General features: G+C 42.9%; 4 protein-coding genes across 4 annotated transcripts in view; all 4 read left to right on the forward strand.

Annotated features, from left to right (window-relative positions):
• Positions 1 to 7,017: 7,017 nt before the first annotated feature.
• On the forward strand, positions 7,018 to 7,491 carry LOC134179630 (uncharacterized). Its single transcript, XM_062646565.1, has one exon. The coding sequence runs from the start codon at positions 7,018 to 7,020 to the stop codon at positions 7,489 to 7,491; it is 474 nt and encodes a 157-aa protein (XP_062502549.1).
• Positions 7,492 to 8,354: 863 nt separating this feature from the next.
• On the forward strand, positions 8,355 to 10,385 carry LOC134180019 (uncharacterized). Its single transcript, XM_062647080.1, has 2 exons — positions 8,355 to 8,446; positions 8,690 to 10,385. Exons 1-2 carry the CDS (start codon positions 8,383 to 8,385, stop codon positions 10,228 to 10,230), a joined length of 1,605 nt encoding a protein of 534 aa, XP_062503064.1. The 5' UTR covers positions 8,355 to 8,382; the 3' UTR covers positions 10,231 to 10,385.
• A 3,713-nt stretch (positions 10,386 to 14,098) lies between these two features.
• On the forward strand, positions 14,099 to 15,696 carry LOC134179631 (BTB/POZ domain-containing protein 9-like). The gene is made up of 3 exons (XM_062646566.1): positions 14,099 to 14,222; positions 14,819 to 15,175; positions 15,242 to 15,696. Exons 1-3 carry the CDS (start codon positions 14,099 to 14,101, stop codon positions 15,694 to 15,696), a joined length of 936 nt encoding a protein of 311 aa, XP_062502550.1.
• Positions 15,697 to 17,803: 2,107 nt separating this feature from the next.
• Positions 17,804 to 18,373, forward strand: part of LOC134180300 (kelch-like protein 15) — a 3,187-nt gene continuing 2,617 nt past the window's right edge. The window contains exon 1 of the mRNA XM_062647429.1: positions 17,804 to 18,016. Within this exon, the coding sequence (XP_062503413.1) occupies positions 17,896 to 18,016 (121 nt within the window). The 5' untranslated portion in view covers positions 17,804 to 17,895. The remainder of the gene's footprint in view (positions 18,017 to 18,373) is intronic.

The raw sequence follows: 18,373 nt of genomic DNA on the forward strand, positions 1-18,373 counted from the left end.
CTCAAGTTTCTTATCACCAAATGATAGACATGTCCAAGTTCAGCATTTCTGCACTTGTCCCCTGTTGCGAAAAGTGTCCGTTTAGCTGTAATTAAATATTTTAATTTAAGCAGCGCCGACGGTCCGTTGTCCGAGGTTGCACCATACGTAGTAGCATTCAAAAGACGTTTGGGAACTAAGTAAATTATTTTCTACACCAAAGTCAACCCAATATTGCATTTCTAATTTAGTAATACCACATTTCTTACATAAAACTCTCAAAATCGGCAGCTATATGTCGCTGTGATATTTACGCTGTCAATCACCCGTCTGACCATACGCTGCTATCTTAACTTAATTCTCAGCAGTATCATCACTATCACTATCATCATCGTCGTCGTCGTCGTCGTCGCCGTCGTCATCATCATCAATAGGAGCATTATGAATATCTACAGCATTGGTGTCGTCCTCTCCCCGGTCACAGTTGCTGCAATTCTCGCATCGACAGATTTCTGTACACTTCAGTTCATTTTTAAAACAACCGCAGCGATTGCTGTTGCAACCAGTTTTGCAGCTGCAGTTAATTAAGTACTTCTAGAATTGCATCTGGTGCTGGGGGCTGACTCATTCACTTGATTTCTATTTTTCCTGTCCATACACAATACAACCGTCTTCATTACAACTTCCGACGACAGGAAAGGCTTGGAGAGCATGTTTCCAAATGTAGGCTTGGTAGTTGGTGCGTTTGACGTGCAGTGACAGGGCATCGGCTATTGGGGGGAGGTTCTGGCATGCAGGAGCCTTAGCACAAAGATTTTATACCTTGCTTCATTAATAGATGTACAGTTCTGTTGTCCATACAATCGACAATCAAACAATTCGCAACTTTTTTAGAGTCTAACGAGCATTCATAGGCTACTCCTAGTCCTGCCATGCCTGCCTGAATTGTACGATCTTTTATTAGAGTTTCAAAAGACCGCTTTTTGCCTTTACCATAGAATGCACTCGTAGTATCGCAACCGGTGAATGCATGATATCCTGGAAGAGAGTTGCATATTTCTGTTCCAAGCGCATGGGCTAGCCTCGACAAATGCACGAACGCCGTCGGTCCTTGGTACCCGTTAGCCACAGTAACTGAACATGACGAAAAGCATCCAAAGAGGCTGCATTTATGTCAATGACAGCAACGTCAGTGTCTGGAGATTTGATGATGGTAGTTGATTCTCTAGATTGTGCAGCGTGCGCAGCGTGTAGGAAGAGTCTTGTGTCTGCCTCCTCATGAGAGCACGTTAGCTCAAGAACCTCTGACCGCGATACCTGTTCACCGTCGGTAGATGTCAAGCGGACACAATCGGTTCCGGAACAAACGTAAAATTGATGTTTTTGAGCATCCTACTGTAGCAAGAAGAAGTCCACTCGTTTACTAAAAAGTCCAACAGAGCACTCTTGTTGTTTCCGGAGCTTAGGTACTTCTTCCACTGCTTTGGACATCGCTGAGACGCATTAATAATATGGGAAGCAATAATGGCGGTAGAGGCACGCTTGCTGCGCTCTGCGTCTTTGATGGATACAGATGGATAGCGAACTTTGACAAAGTCAACACGAGAAAGCTGATCGTGGTCACGAGTGCCTAATACTGAGCGAAGAATTTGAAAAGCAAGATCTCGAAAAGTGCCTGTAGGCCTAGTAAGTGATTGAATGGTAGCCATTGCGTCGACTAGCAGTGCTGCTCTGCCAATGTTTTCTACCGGAGAGCCATAGCTTTCCAAGAGAGGCAGTAAAGAAGACTTGGTTGTTTTATTCAAAGTACCTTGCGGTGAAGCCAAACTCAATGGCAGTGGGCTTAAGGAAAACGAAACGACCATCCGCAAGTCAAGATTCCTACTCGTCGAAATTGCCAACGTTCGTGAAAAGAAGCTCCTGTCAGCCTCTAGTGCTACATCACGAGAATTAGCTCTGACTGTGACTGTCTTGGCTATCGATGAGAAAGTTTTCAGCTTCAACTTTTGCAGCTTGTCAAAAAATCCAACGCTGCCACTACACAAGCGTTCATGAACAAACTTCTCGGCATGTGTGCTTCCTATTTGGTACGCTTGCAAGAGACCGTTCACGACGTCAGGTGGAGCCATTATTCCAGATGAAATGTTCACAACGCAGCTTGACGCCTCAAATGGGTTAGACCAACATTCAAGCGTACCAATTACACTCTGAACATCATCTTCGTCTCGCTTTATTCGCGTCAAATCTTTGTCGCTTGCTTCTATCAGACTCTTTTGAAATGCCAGCCAAACTGTGACAAGCCGCAGTTATGGCTGCACGGTCATGTGCTGTGGCGATCCATCTCTGAACGGCTCCACATCTCAGACTACTACCAATAACTCCTCCTTTGGTTTTAGTATCGCGATTTATAGATTGTTCAATGGCCATGTCAACAGGTACTTGTGCGAAGACGTTATGAGATCTTTGGACAGCAAACTCTCCTGCTTCTAACAGAGCGTGCGCATCCGGATGAGTTTTTGCAAGAGAGACCATGTCGTACCAGTAGACAGTGAGATACCGACAGTAGTTTGTTCTGTCGTATGCAAACATCTATGGTATCATGTCGTGAAGGCATTTCAAGTGGAGAGACCAGTCTCCAATCCGAGTGGAACGAACAAACTGCAGCAGTAGTTCAATCATATAGCAGTACGACATCCAAAACGCTGCCGTCTGTCCGCGATCAGAATCGGTGAACTTTATGTACGCAGATTGTATACATTGAAACTGTTTTGAAAACATCATTTCTGCATAATTGATCTTTGAGGGACTCGGTCGTAACTCTTGCAGTCACGGACACAGCTCTAAAAGGGCCTGTCGATCGGGTAGGCTAGTAGAGTCTTCAAACGCTTGCCAGCGCTTTCCCAATATTACACCTACACACAGATTAAACAATTCTTAATAGTAGGATAATCTACGGAAAAGCCGTGTTATCAATTTTTACCATTTATGGCACTTGAACCAACCAACCCAGATTCAATGATGATATCTCTAAGACCGGCGTCATCGTACCTTTTACCTATGACAGCTAAGTACGTAGTACAAATGTGGAATGCCCCCATCCTTAGTACAATTCTCTTGTAATCATCCTGATTTTCCAGACTATTTCCTTAGCCTTTGCATAAATAGCTTGGTCTAGTGTAACAATCGCAGACTCTTGATGAATTCGATCAGCTTTGGCGATGCACTGTATCAAAAGTTTACAAACAGTTGCAAGTTCAGTTGGCGATGCATTGATAGCCGGTAAGTACCCAATAATTGAACGAGAAGGAATGTCGTGCTCGTGAAGAATCACATTAAACCTTGACCAGCCAGGAACAGTTTGAGGGCTGTCTGAATCACGACCAATAATTTGACTACACGTGGATGATAGACGAGCCACGACAAATGCCAACTCCTCCACACTCCTTGGAGTCCTGCGTACGCCAAAAATCTGATCTGGTATTTCAATGCTGGTAACCGCGGGTCCACAACGTCGTCCACTGCTGTAAGTGAAGGCATCACCAGAATATACGTGAAAAGACCGTTGTCGTTTGCAACTATGTATAGACTGCTCTGCAGACTTGCTCTGCCTACACATTAGGACTTCCGAGTCAGGAAGCGAACGCTGAACAATAATACCATTGGTACAATGGGTGGTTCCCGACCCAGTCAAAGTTTCTTCCTGCTAGTCATTGTTGTCATAACAGAATATAGCAGGACGAGATAAGTCGACATTTTGAGGAATAAAACTGTCGCAGCTTTCTTCCTCAGACACGTTAGCTACTGCTAAGGCAGTGTCAAGTTCTAGGACCTGACAGTATGCCACGCCGTGTCCAAACCTGTTCAGTAACCCTATCACTTGCGCACTCCCAGTCAAATGTCGAACCGCCATTGGCAAGGCCAAGTGCCTAGGTGGTTTTACTGAGCCTTTACTGGTGCAATACGCAATGTCTTGTCCTACAGAAGAGACTTGACGAGCGACTCTTTCGGAAACGTTGACGGTGTCAGATGAGCTAAGGTCGAAATCGCCATCCTCTCCATCTATGACCCAACAAAGAAAATTGTAAAGATGCACAGGTAATTCCATAACACGTTCAAGCAAATCCGTCGCTTGTGGTGGCCAAGGCAATTATTGCGAATATCGAAAATGCTCTCGCGAATAAGCATTGCTGTGTGAAACAGCTCTCGTTGACAAGTTGATGTCGACACTTATTGTGGACCAGATGGAAGTGGTGAGCTGCATGTAGCACTGTCAAAGTCTTCCACAGAATTCTGACTGAGAGGCACCCCACTATTGTCGTCTATTAAATGTACAAATTGATTACCTCGGAAATAGGAGTATTGGGACCGTACACAACATCTGGCATGCCAAAGCCATCCGGCCTGTAGAATTGTATGACGTCATTGAAACGGTGACGCAAACGATGCTTCAGTTTCTCAGTACGGTAATAAGCATTTTCTATGCCACTGTTCCCTAACAATGTGTTGTAGTCGGAGCAAACGTCTATCATTGTGCGGACAAATTTACTTGACAACAGTAGAGGTTCTATTTTGGCACACAGTGTGTTAAAGGTCTTCGTGTAGATTTCATTACATTCCACGAGAGAGTCTTCGAGGTACTTCAGAGCTCTTGGATTGGTGTATTGCCTATAACACGATCGGTGATACACCACATCTGATGCAACAACATCAGAGTCGTCTGCAAAGCATTGGATCAACCGTTCGTCTTGTCTCAAATCGATGGCACGAAGAAGAGCTTCCGGTTTAATTTGCTCGCATTTGGTCAGAGGTTCCATCTTTCGGCGATTAGTTGACATTTTCTTTTGCTTCTGGCATATGACACACATTGCAAAATCAGTGACCAGATTCCTCGAGGAAGCAGTTGCTCTTGTCACTCGATTCAATGTTGCAAACTCTACTGTCTCTGATCCTACATCACGACCAGGATCTAACTTGGAAGATTTGGTGGACTCGTTTAATTGACACTAGTATTATGAATTAGGTAGAGTGAATCATTGCATGATGTGAACAAAACACAAGTGTAGTGAGAGTGTTACCATATTTACTTTCTTGGCTTTTCTAGGTCAGGTATGCTTCTTATAGCACTCACGATGGTAGTATCCTTTGGGACCAGACTCCCAGTGTCTGCTAAGAAGGCGTCAGACGTCATCTTGTCGTGTCTCCGCTACTTTTTGGAAGGTCTTCCAACTAACATCGGTAAAGATGTCAAGTTTCCAGTGTTGTCTGTGCAATGGCAAAGACACTGGCTCCAGTCTGGGTAAAACACCTTTGCGGCATGGTATTCAATCATTTCGTCATCAGCTAATTCTCTAACCGTCGACATTATACAATAATAAACATCACTCTGCGGACTATCGATCGAGCTTTAAACAGTCAGAACATAACACAACGAGAATAAGTGCATACAGCCTACGCCACACTATATAGCTATTCGTTGCGGTATCACCTAGTGTAAATATAGCAGCATCACATCACCTAGATCCTCATTCCTAGTAGCGTTACATCAGTCTAGATCCTTGTTATTCTTCCAATGTCCGCCTCCTTGTAGACATCCTTTTACGTGATAGTCCGTTCGTAGAAACAAGAAACATCCGTGTTTGTTCTATCTAGATCCGGTGAGGATATGCTACTAGAGTATGTACAAATATACCGTGTACAAAGGTTAGAAGCGAAACGAAGGTGCGTTCACACTAGAGCAGCCTTGACTCAAGAACACTGGAAGATAAAGGCGAAGATATGGTATATGTACATCTAGATAGCTAACAGAGTCGCTTGACTAGCCATGAACGTAGGTGTGAATACAGCTGAGTTTAAACAAGACTTCGCAAACGAGGCTATAAGGCTACTTGGCACTCAGTGTAAACGCACTAGAAGTCTTTGCTGACGACGGTAAGAGAAACAGCATTGCCGCTAACGCACGTTTGTGCAAAGAATCGAGCGCAATCTGTTCGTGTTTGTCCAGTCTCTCGTTATGTTTTGAATAGCTGCTGTCTAAATACTCATATATGTCTTCTTCAAGTTAATGTTATGCTTATAAATGCTACAAAGCAGAGTCTGCCCTCGGAGTACAGAGCGTACTCGCTGTCAGAACCAAAATTTAGCAAATGCAACCGAACGGACAACATTCGCGAAGGGGGACCAGTGAAGAAATACTTTAAATGGATTCCTCTAACGTTTTGTAAAAGGAAATGTGTGTCTTCACGTGGGTGGAATGCAGCTTCGTCTTTTTTTTTGAAAAGCAATAGTTGGCAGTGTGGGAATTGCGGCAAACGTTTATGTAGATATAGGAGCCTAGGAGGGGCATCACGGAAGGTATACAGATTACATTACACATCAAAACGAAAGCGAGTTCATTTGTAAACATATTCCTGATGTCATAATGGTACAAAATGCAGTAATGAATCATTCATTCTCTATGTCATATGTAGCATCCATAAATTCCATGTACGCGTGCATTTAGCTATATAGTACACTCAATCTATTCAGTATCTCAATTTTGGTGTTTTCTTGCCCATTTGCTATAATGTCTTCAACTGTTATTGCAAAAACCGTAGCTATTCCTACAGGTAGCTCAGATACAATTAAAAGGAAGGAGCTCTAGAAAAAGGATCGATGCCTATAGAAGTTCTCACAAACGAATGATCTTTAACGTCCATGCCTTCTTTGAGCAAGAGAAGCGTGATGGGCCAATCATGCTGGAAAGTGTAACAAAAAGAACGGCAATGGCGATGCAGGTATCTGAACACACTGTATTCAGAGTTCATCGCCAAGTAAACGTTGAAGGAGATGTGCATAGTCCCGCAAAGAAAGGCAAGAAGTCTGGTTCAGGTCCTGCCCAACAGGAGACTGACAACTTTCAAGAAGGAGTCATTCGTCGTAGAATTCACCAGTTCTACACAGACAGAGAACTCCCAACGATGCATAAACTGATTTTTAGCTCTACAACAAGACATAGAGTACTCATACAGCAAACAAACACTTCTCAAAACAGTCAAGGCAATGGGCTTCAAATATACAACACGCAACAAGAAAACAGCGTTGTACGAACAACACGGAGTTATTGCTGCTCGTCATCACTATCTCAGACAAATAAAAAAGTACAGAGATGAGGGAAGACCAATAGTGTATCTAGACGAGACATGGCTCAAAGCGCACTATATCTCGGAACGATGCTGGATTGACTACGGCGGCAAAGGAGGTTTGAGAGTCCCATCAGGAAAGGGTGAAAGATTCATTATTCTCCATGCAGGGTGGAAAGAGGGTTGGATTTCTAATGCTGACCTCGTTTTCAGAGGAAAGAAAGGCACCGGTGACTACCATCAGGAAATGAACACGGCCAACTTTATGGAGTGGTTCAGAGAGAGGCTGATTCCAAACCTTCCAGCAACTTCTGTTATTGTTCTTGACAATGCCAAGTATCATAATAGCGTTGTTGAGAAAATCCTGACAAAAAGCAGCACAAAAAGGACATGATCCAGTATCTGGACTCGCATGAAATCCCATACGACAAGAAACTGTTAAAGCAGAGATGTTCATGGTAATAAAAGCAAGAAGCCCAGCTTCGCAGTACCTGACTGACGTGTTCGCTAATCAGCACAGTCATGACGCTCTGAGATTGCCTGTCGGTCATTGCGAGTTGAACCCGATCGAGCTGGTCTGGGCACACGTCAAGGGCTATGCGGCATCTCATAACAACGATTTCACCATGGCGGGAATTGAGCAGCTTGCGAGAGAAGGCATTACGCAGGTTGCAGCTGAGAAATGAACCAACTGTATCAAGCACGTCATTCAAAAAGTAGAAAAGCAGTATCGAGAGACCGACTGGATAGTTGAAGAAGCGGTCGACCGTGTTTTCATTGAAGTAAGGCGTGAAGAAGAAGAGACTTCGGAAAGCAAAGAAGCCTTTGTTTCTGGAACAGATGACCCCTGTAGTGATTAGAATGCCGCAATCGACCTGGCGGCGCGTGTGAAGTCACAGGTGGTCGTTCTAATTGGTCATGAGGGCGTAATCACATCGCGTGCTATACAGGAAGTAGCCAATTCTGTAGTTGTACAATACTGATCCGAAACAAGCTCTATATATTTGTCTTCTCGTCATCACTAACTTCCTAATGATGTTAGAATTATCTGTTTGCGATGTATAGTTAGCGAGATTCAAGATTTTCCCACGCTGCCAGCTGTTACTTTTCCTACTTAGTAGAATTTCGCCCAGACGCTTTCCCGCTCGCTCCTCCTACTTTTGACTCCATACACCTGTCACGTGCAGTAGTACGTACGGGAAAACGTCTGAAACCGAGGCTAATCCAACCCTCATCCCCACAGACTGATATCAAAAGGGGGGAGTTGGCTAGATGTCCTCTTGCCATGCAGAGCGCGGCTTCAACGCTATCTTTGAGCAACGACAAGGTCTCTTCTAGTTCAGAGTCTGGTAAGTTGATGCGCTGTACACATGTAGACTAACAGGAGCGGCGGAGCTAAGAGGATGAAGGGGCTCGGGGATCCCAACTTTGAGCACAACCTCTATTTTTGTAAGCGACCTCGTAGCCGATGTCTTTTCATGCCTCGCCCCCAACTTGCGAGTCGCTCCGCCGCCCCTGTCTAGTACCGTCATATCCTAACGATTTGTGTTTACCTACATTACAATGGTATCTAGGATTTTCGGTTGTTTCAGGTGACTCAGATGATCCATATGATTATAACAAGTGTACGAAACTTCCTTTTCCCTCTGACGCCATGCAATCGTGGAAGTCTTTGTACCGCAACCAGGAAATGGTTGATATCACTTTACTTATTGGCGGTAGCAAGACAGAATTCAAAGCTCACAAATTGGTGCTGTGTGCACACAGTGACGTTCTAAAGAAAATGTTGACTAGTCCAATGAAGGAAGCTCAAGAGAATACAATCGAGTTTCCTGAAGTTGATGGAACAGCATTCGGAGCACTTCTTGAGTTTTTCTACACAGGAAACGTTCCAGTCGACAAATCCTTTATATGTGAACTCATAGAGCTTTGTGATTACCTTCAAGTTACAAATCTCAAACAACGTTGTTGCAAATGGCTGCATGAAAATCTGGTAGTAGAAGATGCATGTGAATATCTTATGTTTTCCTCCAAGCCTTCAGCTGACGAGCAGCTCTATAAGAATTGTTTCCAATGGATTGAAGATCACGCCGCTATAGGTGTTTGCACGAATGGTTTTGCAAAGCACATGACGGCAAAAGAAGTAGAAAAAATTGCTGCTAGTGACCACCTGAATCTTGATGAAATCCAGCTGTTTGAGGGAATCAAGCGATGGATTGAGTATGATGATTCAAGACACGAAGATGGTGTACACCTAACAAAATATCTGCGCTTACCAATGATGAACACAAGAGATTTGCTGGGTTGTGTGCAAAGTAGTGGTTTTGTCGCACCCGATGCTATTCTTAAAGCTCTTACATCCTTGCAGCAACCCTTGGATTGCAATCCGTATGAAATCAACTCACCTTATACTGAGTTACGAGTGCCGTCTGCACGTCTTGCAAGATCCATGCCTTCATTTACGTGGCAATTGAAACGACCAACATCCTCTAAAGATGTCTCACCTGCTCCTACCATCTTTACACATTCCAACCGTGCTGTTTTAGGAAGATCAGAAAGACTGCTTACTTCTAAGCCACTGCCGATTCCAAGTTGTGTACATGTTCAGCTCACCACCAAATCAACAGTCAATCGTAGACTTACAGTTGGACTTTTCATTTTACCTTCTGCTCAAGCGTCACTTCAGCAGAATCAATTGTCGCTAGGTCGACTAAGGCCACAACAAATGCAGCAGCCTGTTGGCCCTAGTGGTAGTGCACTACGGTGTGGAGTGCGGCTAAATGACGCAACTCTCAGTATGTTTCATACGTTCAGCTCTGTCTCGTTTCCTGTAGGCTGCATTGTAGCATTGAAATTCCACATCACGTTGCAAGAGGTGTACATACACCTAGATGGCGCTGTAATACTGCGAATGCCCTTGATTCTAGAATCATGCTGCTCTAACTTGCCACTGTTTGGAACTCCTAGTGGTTCATCACAGGTCTCTGCTTCGCAAAGACAGCAGAAAATCCTAGACAAAGATGGTGACAACAAGAAAGTTTTCATTGAGGTTGCAATAGAAGAAATTAAGGATACCGCAACTGTTTCAGTGAAAAAAGACATTGCTACCTGCTGTGACGATGATCTAAAATAACATAACTGGACCCAACATGTTGACTATGTGTTTTCTAGAATATTGTAGTCATGAGGTAAACTTATGTCTACAATGAACACCGACTGATTACCAATGCATGCATGTATGTTAACCATTGAAAGTTTCTATATACATGTATTAGATAACCAAAAGTGGCGCCCCACAATTAAGAGCTCAGACGCATGCATGCAGTACTACAGTACTTACCGTGCCACAACTTTCATTGGCAGATGACTTCTTAAAATAATCATTAATATCAAATGACTCTCCAGCAAATTAGAGTGCTTTGGATTGAAATAACGGCAACCGTGTGTTTCACAACAAAAAACATAAACATTAAAAGAAGAAGACAGTCTAAGTGGTGTGGATGTAAATGTTTGCTTTTCACATATGTATTCCACTGAAATTATTATTATTATTAGCCAGCTATCACATGCATTTCCTCAGTCCAGATCTGCATAGGGCATTAAAATTTTACGTTACCTCTAACTAAACCAAGTTTCAAGATGGCACTGCAGCAGTAACTCGCTTAGCTAACGAAATCTGCTGGCTCCAATGTCCTGATCCCATGCAAATGACGGGAAGAATGTGCTTACAAACACAACATCAAGCTCCAGCAAACATGTCAGTGAAAAAGGAAGATTCTAACACAGGCGTAGGAACCACCCCCAATCAGCAGCCTATGGTCATAAAATAGGTCATCGTGAAAACGAGAAAAAAACCAGGAACTTCAAATTATACGACACTATACTTGCGCGTCACATCGTGCGGATACACGAGGCTACACTTGCCGCGCATTGAGGTTTGGGCCCCCAACCTGGATGCCACTGCTAATACTGTAGCCAGTGTGAATGTGAATCTAGTTGATTGATTCTACGATTCTTGTGTTGTTATGACATGTCTTGCTAGTGTATATACGGTATGCAGGTCACGTACCAAATTTTAGATTGTCAATTATCAAATTTTGCTAAGTACTGTATATAGACAGATCCGACTAACGTACTTTTATGAGACTAGAAAAATATTTGCAAGTCACGCGACCTTAGCCGTCTACGTGGATGTATTGATTACAAAACGGCTCGTACTAAAAAATTTATTCACACGTTTGTACGCGTCCGTCCAAACCAGCACAATATACGAACATGAGCTAGCATTAACAGTAATTTACTAAAGCATCTTGACAGCCTCTCTAAATAGCTACTACAGGGTCTAGTATACATCGAAGAGATTCCACTTGCTCAAAAGGTTTACATCGGCATGACCGAGCATGATAAATATTCTCCATCCTTTGAGGCCGAGGCCGTCTTGTACCATTAGTTAATTAATTGAATTGACTTGCTAGAAATGAATAGATGGTATATAATACACGTGCCATCGTGCACAGTGCCTCAAAGTTTAAGTATAGTATTCACACGACATCTCTAGGTACTTTAATTAAAGTCTCGTGACCAGAAATACGGGTCATTCAAGCACGACTTTTTCGCTTTGATTGCTACTTCTACATTTGACTCAGGTTTCTTGCGTAGATGCTCTTACCACGAGGGAAGAGTGTTTCAGAGTGAAGACTTTTTTACGAGTGCAAAATTAAAGACGGTAACCGTGGTCGTGCTACACCTAGAGAGCTTGACTGACGGTAACGCATCTCTTTATCTTTTTGACATTTCTGAATCCGATAAATTATTAATGTGCTAGGGAACTGTAAATATAACTGTAAATGTACGCCCGCAATCGAGCAGGCAATGCGGCATGCAAAACAACAGTCATGTAATCTACAGTGTATTTGCATTTGCTTACAGGTGACTCAAATACGTTTGAGAAGTTTACCAGGGTTTCGTATCCATCTGCAGTCGTGCAATCGTGGAAGGCTTTCTAGGACAACCAAGAAATGGTTGATATCACTATACTTGTTGGTGCTGATAAGACGAAATTCAAAGCTCACAAGCTAGTGCTGTGCGCACAAAGTGATGTCCTAGAGAAAATGTTGACTAGTCCAATGAAGGAAGCGCGAGAGAATACAATCGAGCTTCCCGAAGTTGATGAAACAGCATTCAAAGCACTTGTTGAGTTTCTCTACACAGGAAACGTTCCAGTCGACAAATCCTTTAGATGTCAACTCATAGAGCCTTGTGATTATTTCCATGTTCAAAATCTCAAACAACGTGGTTGCGTCGAAATCTGGTAGCTGAAGATGCATGTGAATATCTTATGGTTTCCAAGAAGCCGTCTGCTGATGAGCAACTCTATGAGGATTGCTTCAATGGATCAAAGATCACGTCGCTGAAGTTCTCTGCTCAGCTGCATGGTTTTGTAATACACATGACGGCAGAAGAAGTAAGAAAGTCGCTAGTGACGACCTGAATCTCGATGAAATCCAGCTGTTTTAGGAAATAAAGCAATGGATTGAGTATGATGATTCAAGACACGAAGATGGTAAAGAGATAGCCAAACTTCTGCGCTTACCAATGATGGATGTGAGCGATTTGCTGGGTTGTGTAAAGAGCAGCAGCTTTGTTGAGTCTGATGCTATTCTTGAGGCTCTAACGTTGTTGCAGCAACCCACGGTATACAATTTGCAACAAGAAATCGACTCATCTAATCTTGCCGACTTGCGTTTGCCATCTGAGCGTTTGCCATGGTTCCGGTCTCCTTTCACGTGGAAATTGCCCAAATCAACAACATCTGTTACAAGTTCACTAACAGCATCTACCTCCGTTGTATTTTTACCAACAACATCTGCAGTTGGAACACCTCTAGGAGTTTATGAAGAATTAAATTTGTCTAAAATCCCTGCCAATTCCAACCGTGTTGTTGTAAAAAGTTCAGACACGTTGCATACAGCTGCGGAACTGCCTATTCCAAGTTGCTTACGAGTTCAGATCAACACCAAATCAACCGTCAATCGTAAAGTTACAGTGGGACTTCTCATTTTACCTTTTGATCAAGATTCACATGAAACCTTGAGATCACCACGGAAGTTACACCGTTCCCAAAACCAAGTCAAGACTCCACAACGATGTGGGGTACAGATAGAAAATGCCACTCTTTCTAAGTTTCCCACCTATAGCAATTCCAGTTGGACGCATTGTGGCATTGAAGTTTCCTGTCAAGTTAAATCAGGTGTGCATACACATGGTGCTGTAATAGCGCAAATACCCTTGAGCACAGAATCATGTTGCTATTACTTGTTACAATTCGGACAGTCTCGCGAGACTGAGCAACAGTCGTCTTCTCGAGGAATGAAAATCATAGATAAAAATATGGACGACAAAAACGTTTATATCCAGGTTGTACTAGAAGAAATTGAAAACACTGCAACTGTATCGGTGAAAGAAGACTCTGCTAGAGCTTCTGTGAAAATTTTAGTACGTCGATAAGAACTGCAATTTGAATTACTGCAGAAGAGATCAAGAAGATGGCTGAGACGATCGGTGCTCACCAGACAGTCTGAACAACAGGTAGATTTACGCTAGCTACGAAAGTCTCGCTTCTGAGTTTAGTAGCTACAGTTACATGTATGTCACTGAATATGACAATCAAACAAGCCTTCCAGTTATTATTCTAGACAGGACTGTAGCAAGATCACAAAATGTGAACGGGCCTAGCGCACGCTAATGGGTGTGGCACACTAACACGCGTTAGCGCAATAAACCGCGTTAAAGTAACCCGATAATCCGGGTCACTTCCGTGAGGCTTACGTTCCATGTACGAAGTGACGGTAGAGCTGCTAATTCTGCAAACCAAGCCGTGATGCAGTGAGACAGACGCAAACCTTTACCGGATGAATAACAAATTGATATTATTCAATCAACTACACCCTAGCCGGAAGTTTCAAGAAATCGTCGACAAAATTTCAAATATTGTTCGGGCCATGGCCCGGTCAGCCCGGGCAGCCCCTACTGTCAACGCTAAACGTGTCGGTGGAAAACCTGCCGTTATCAGCTATCATATCACGTGTCATCTCAACGCTAATAAGATTATGCAGTCACCAAGAAGTTGGTGAGAGCGTAGGTGTATGCCGATCCAACCCCTAGCTAGCTATGCATAGCCTTGGTTCCAGACGCTTCCCGTATGTGCTACTGCACGTGACAGGTAAATGGGGACTAATGTAAGAGAGGCGAGCGGAAAACTGCAGTAGAAGTGCGCCCAGACGCTTTCCCGCTCGCTCCTCCTACTTTTGACCCCATACACCTGTCACGTGCAGTAGTACGTACGGGAAAACGTCTGAAACCGAGGCTAGTCCAACCCGCATCCCCATAGACTGATATTAAAAAGGGGGAGTTGGCTAGATATCCTCTTGCCATGCAGAGCGCGGCTTCAACGCTATCTTTGAGCAACGACAAGGACTCTTCTAGTTCAGAGTCTGGTAAGTTGATGCGCTGTACACATGTAGACTAACAGGAGCGGCGGAGCTAAGAGGATGAAGGGGCTCGGGGACCCCAACTTTGAGCACAACGTCTATTTTTGTAAGCGACCTCGTAGCCGATGTCTTTTCATGCCTCGCCTCCAACTTGCGAGTCGCTCCGCCGCCCCTGTCTAGTAGCGTGATATCCTAACGATTTGTGTTTACCTACATTACAATGGTATCTAGGATTTTCGGTTGTTTCAGGTGACTCAGATGATCCATATGATTATAACAAGTGTACAAGACTTTCTTACCTCTCTAAAGTCATGCAATCGTGGAAGTCTTTGTACCACAACCAGGAAATGGTTGATATCACTTTACTTATTGGCGGTAGCAAGACAGAATTCAAAGCTCACAAAGTGGTGCTGTGCGCACACAGTGACTTCCTAAAGAAAATGTTGACTAGTCCAATGAAGGAAGCTCAAGAGAATACAATCGAGTTTCCTGAAGCTGATGAAACAGCATTCGGAGCACTTCTTGAGTTTTTCTACACAGGAGATGTTCCAGTCGACAAATCCTTTATATGTGAACTCATAGAACTTTGTGATTATCTCCATGTTTCGAATCTCAAACAATATTGTTGCATATAGTTGCATAAAAATCTGGTAGCCGAAGATGCATGTGAATATCTTATGTTTTCCACCAAGCCATCAGCTGATGAGCAGTTCTATAAAAATTGCTTCCAATGGATCGAAGATCACGCTGCTAAAGTTCTCTGCACAGATGGTTTTGCAGAGCACATGTCGGTAGAGGAAGTACAAAAGATAGTCGCTAGTAACAGCCTGAATCTAAAGGAAATTCAGTTATTTGAAGGATTTAAGCGATGGATTGAACATGATGTCTCAAGACGAGAGGATGGTAAAGTAATAGCAAAATTTCTGCGCTTGCCAATGATGAACGTAAGCGATTTGATGGGTTGTGTAAAAGCCAGCGGTCTTGTCCAATCTGATGCTATAATTGAGGCTCTAGAGTCGTTACTGCAACCGTCGGTTGACAATCCATATGAAATCGACTCACTTCATGCCAATTTACGGGTGCCATCTGCACGTCTTGCAAGTCTTTAATTATCTCTCCTTTCACGTGGAAATCTTCTAAACCTGTCTCGACTGAGCGTACAATATCTAAATCTTTCAACCGTGCTGTTGTAAGCGGTTTACAAACATTGACCACAGCTGAACCGTTGCCAATCCCAAGTTGTGTACGCATCCCGCTTTCCACCAAATCAAGACTCAATCGAAGAGCTACTTTTGGAATTATGATTTTCTCTCGTGAAACAAATCACAAACAACTTGCATGCGGTTTGAATCTAAACGGTTCTACTCTCGGCACGTTTCCTGAGCCCAGCTCTGTTTTGATTCAAGCAGGATGCATTATGGCATTAAAATTCCACGTTACCACCAAACACATTTGCATACACCTCAACGGCACTCCAGTAACTTGAATAGACTTTACAAAACTTGCTGGCTCGGAATTCCTTAGCCCAAATGACGGGAGGCGCTTGTATATTGTGGTCACAACACATGAACTTCAAGATCCGGCAAGCATGTCAATGAAAAGGGATGATGGTACTCGTTGTGAATGTGAATCGAACTAATGTGTCTACGATATCCTTGTGCTAGCTAACACTATTGTCATGACATGTTTCGTTAGTTAAGTTTCCTAGAATACGTAGGACTTTCACGTAGAAAATTTTTAATGGTCAATTCTCTAGTTTTGCTAAGTATATACATATATGTCAATAACGTGATCAGTTATAGATTCTATAATCAGGGGCGTATACCTGCATGGTGCATATGGGCCGATTCTTTCAGTGCTCCATGCAGTCAGTTCAACATGCTCTATATTCTAATGAATTTATTTATTAATTGAGCAGGTTTATTGGAATATATATATGCTCTCAAAAGATGTAGGTTGGACTTTCCTATGTTAGATAACATCTGACGGCTTTGTAATTAGATCTAGTGGTATAGCAGGCTGTGACTGTGAGTATCAACTGCACCACCATACATTATTGGGAAGTGTTAGGAGCAATGTCTACCACACTCAGCTAATGATAAAAATGCCCATTCTTTGTAGTTTGGGTTCATTCTGAGGCACCCTGCAAAAAGTGAATGAGCAAGATACAAAGACAGTATAAATGTATTTTAGTAGGAATGGCCACACAAATCAGCAAATAGTGAACAAGCAAGTGTGAATGGTTCACTACTGGACCAAGTTGAGGGTGCCATAACTAACTCACACTGTGTTTATGGTAAGTTACAGTAGTCATATCACAGGACCGGATCCAGAGGGGGGTCAAGGGGGTTAAAACCCCCTCTTTTCCAATAGACGTGGTTCAATTTTATATAATTTCATTAGAAAAGACAAAATTAGTAATGCTATAAATAACTGCTAACGGTGAACCCCTCTTTCAAAAATTCCTGGATCCGGCGCTGTATCACCCTCAATTTGGTACAGTATTGCATCATCCACACTTGCTTGTTTGCTTTTTGCTGATTTGTGTAGCCCTTCCTACTAGAATACATTTCTAGTGTTTTTGTATCTTGTTGTAATCAGGCTCATTGTTTCGTAGCTTTCATTTAGACAACGCTCGACGCAGGTTCACACACGTATTACTTTATCTGGAGCCGCGCTTGATTTATTTCTGGCACATGCGCATTTTAGTCCCGCGTTGCCAAAAAATATGACCATCTAGAAGTGCCGAGCACATTTCAGAATGCATGGTATGCGAGCGAGTAACCAAAATATTCTTTTTTTGTTGCTAGTGGCAACGAAAGACAATAGCCGGGCAACCAATTGTTACGCGCCGTTCGGCACGAGAATCTAGCCAGAAAGACGGTCAAATTTATCGACGTCAATTTTTATCAGAAAGAACAGAAGCGTTCGTTCAAGCTGCATCCAATCGTGCTGCAGTCGTACCCACTGTTGTACATACGCACGGACTTTGTTGCTTTACGTATAGACCGTAGTTATAATATTATTGTATGTAAATTGATACAGACTTTAGAAAAGAGGCAGACAAAGACAGTGCCTAAATTTTTATGTTTATATATAAAGTGTTGACGTGTTTATTATCCCGTATAAAACACCGGAAGTACACCGAAACAGCTTGCTTTATACGGGAACCAAGCAAGACAGCGCGACAGAGTCTGCTGTACGAGGCTACTTCAGCCACGCGCTTCTTTTTCAGCTGATTCTACATTTGACTCAGACTTCCCGTCTGACTTGACGCTTTCATTGTTTAGAGCACTTGTATTCTTACCATGAGTGAAGAGTCTACCCAAGAGCAGCCGAACTGCTCAGCGAAAGCGAATAACGTCAACGATAATTGCAACGAGAATGTTTGCGATGATCTCAGATTATCTGCTAAAAGAAAAAAATCGGGTAAATATATGTAGTAGCTAACATAAAACAGTTATGTGATCTTGATTGATACTGACAGAGTTGCCGTTTCCCTTGTGATGGGAAAAATTGTGGCTCCAAGCTAAAATTTAAATATTGTAAAAAGGAATGGTGATGAGGTTATCAGTGTTGATAAGGTTTCAAACTTTGACTTTTTGTTGAGAAATAATATAATACTGAATCTAATCTTGCAAAAAGAGTTTGACAAAGCCATGTGGCAAATTTCAACACAAGTGAAATTGACCAAGAGTTGGTTCAGAGGCAATTTACAAAATATTTATTCAATGAAGTCTTACCATCAGATCTGTGGAAGACTTTGTCACAGTGTAAATATGTATA

Source organism: Corticium candelabrum, chromosome 5 (assembly GCF_963422355.1).
Source record: "Corticium candelabrum chromosome 5, ooCorCand1.1, whole genome shotgun sequence".
NCBI classification, from domain to species: Eukaryota; Metazoa; Porifera; class Homoscleromorpha; order Homosclerophorida; family Plakinidae; genus Corticium; species Corticium candelabrum.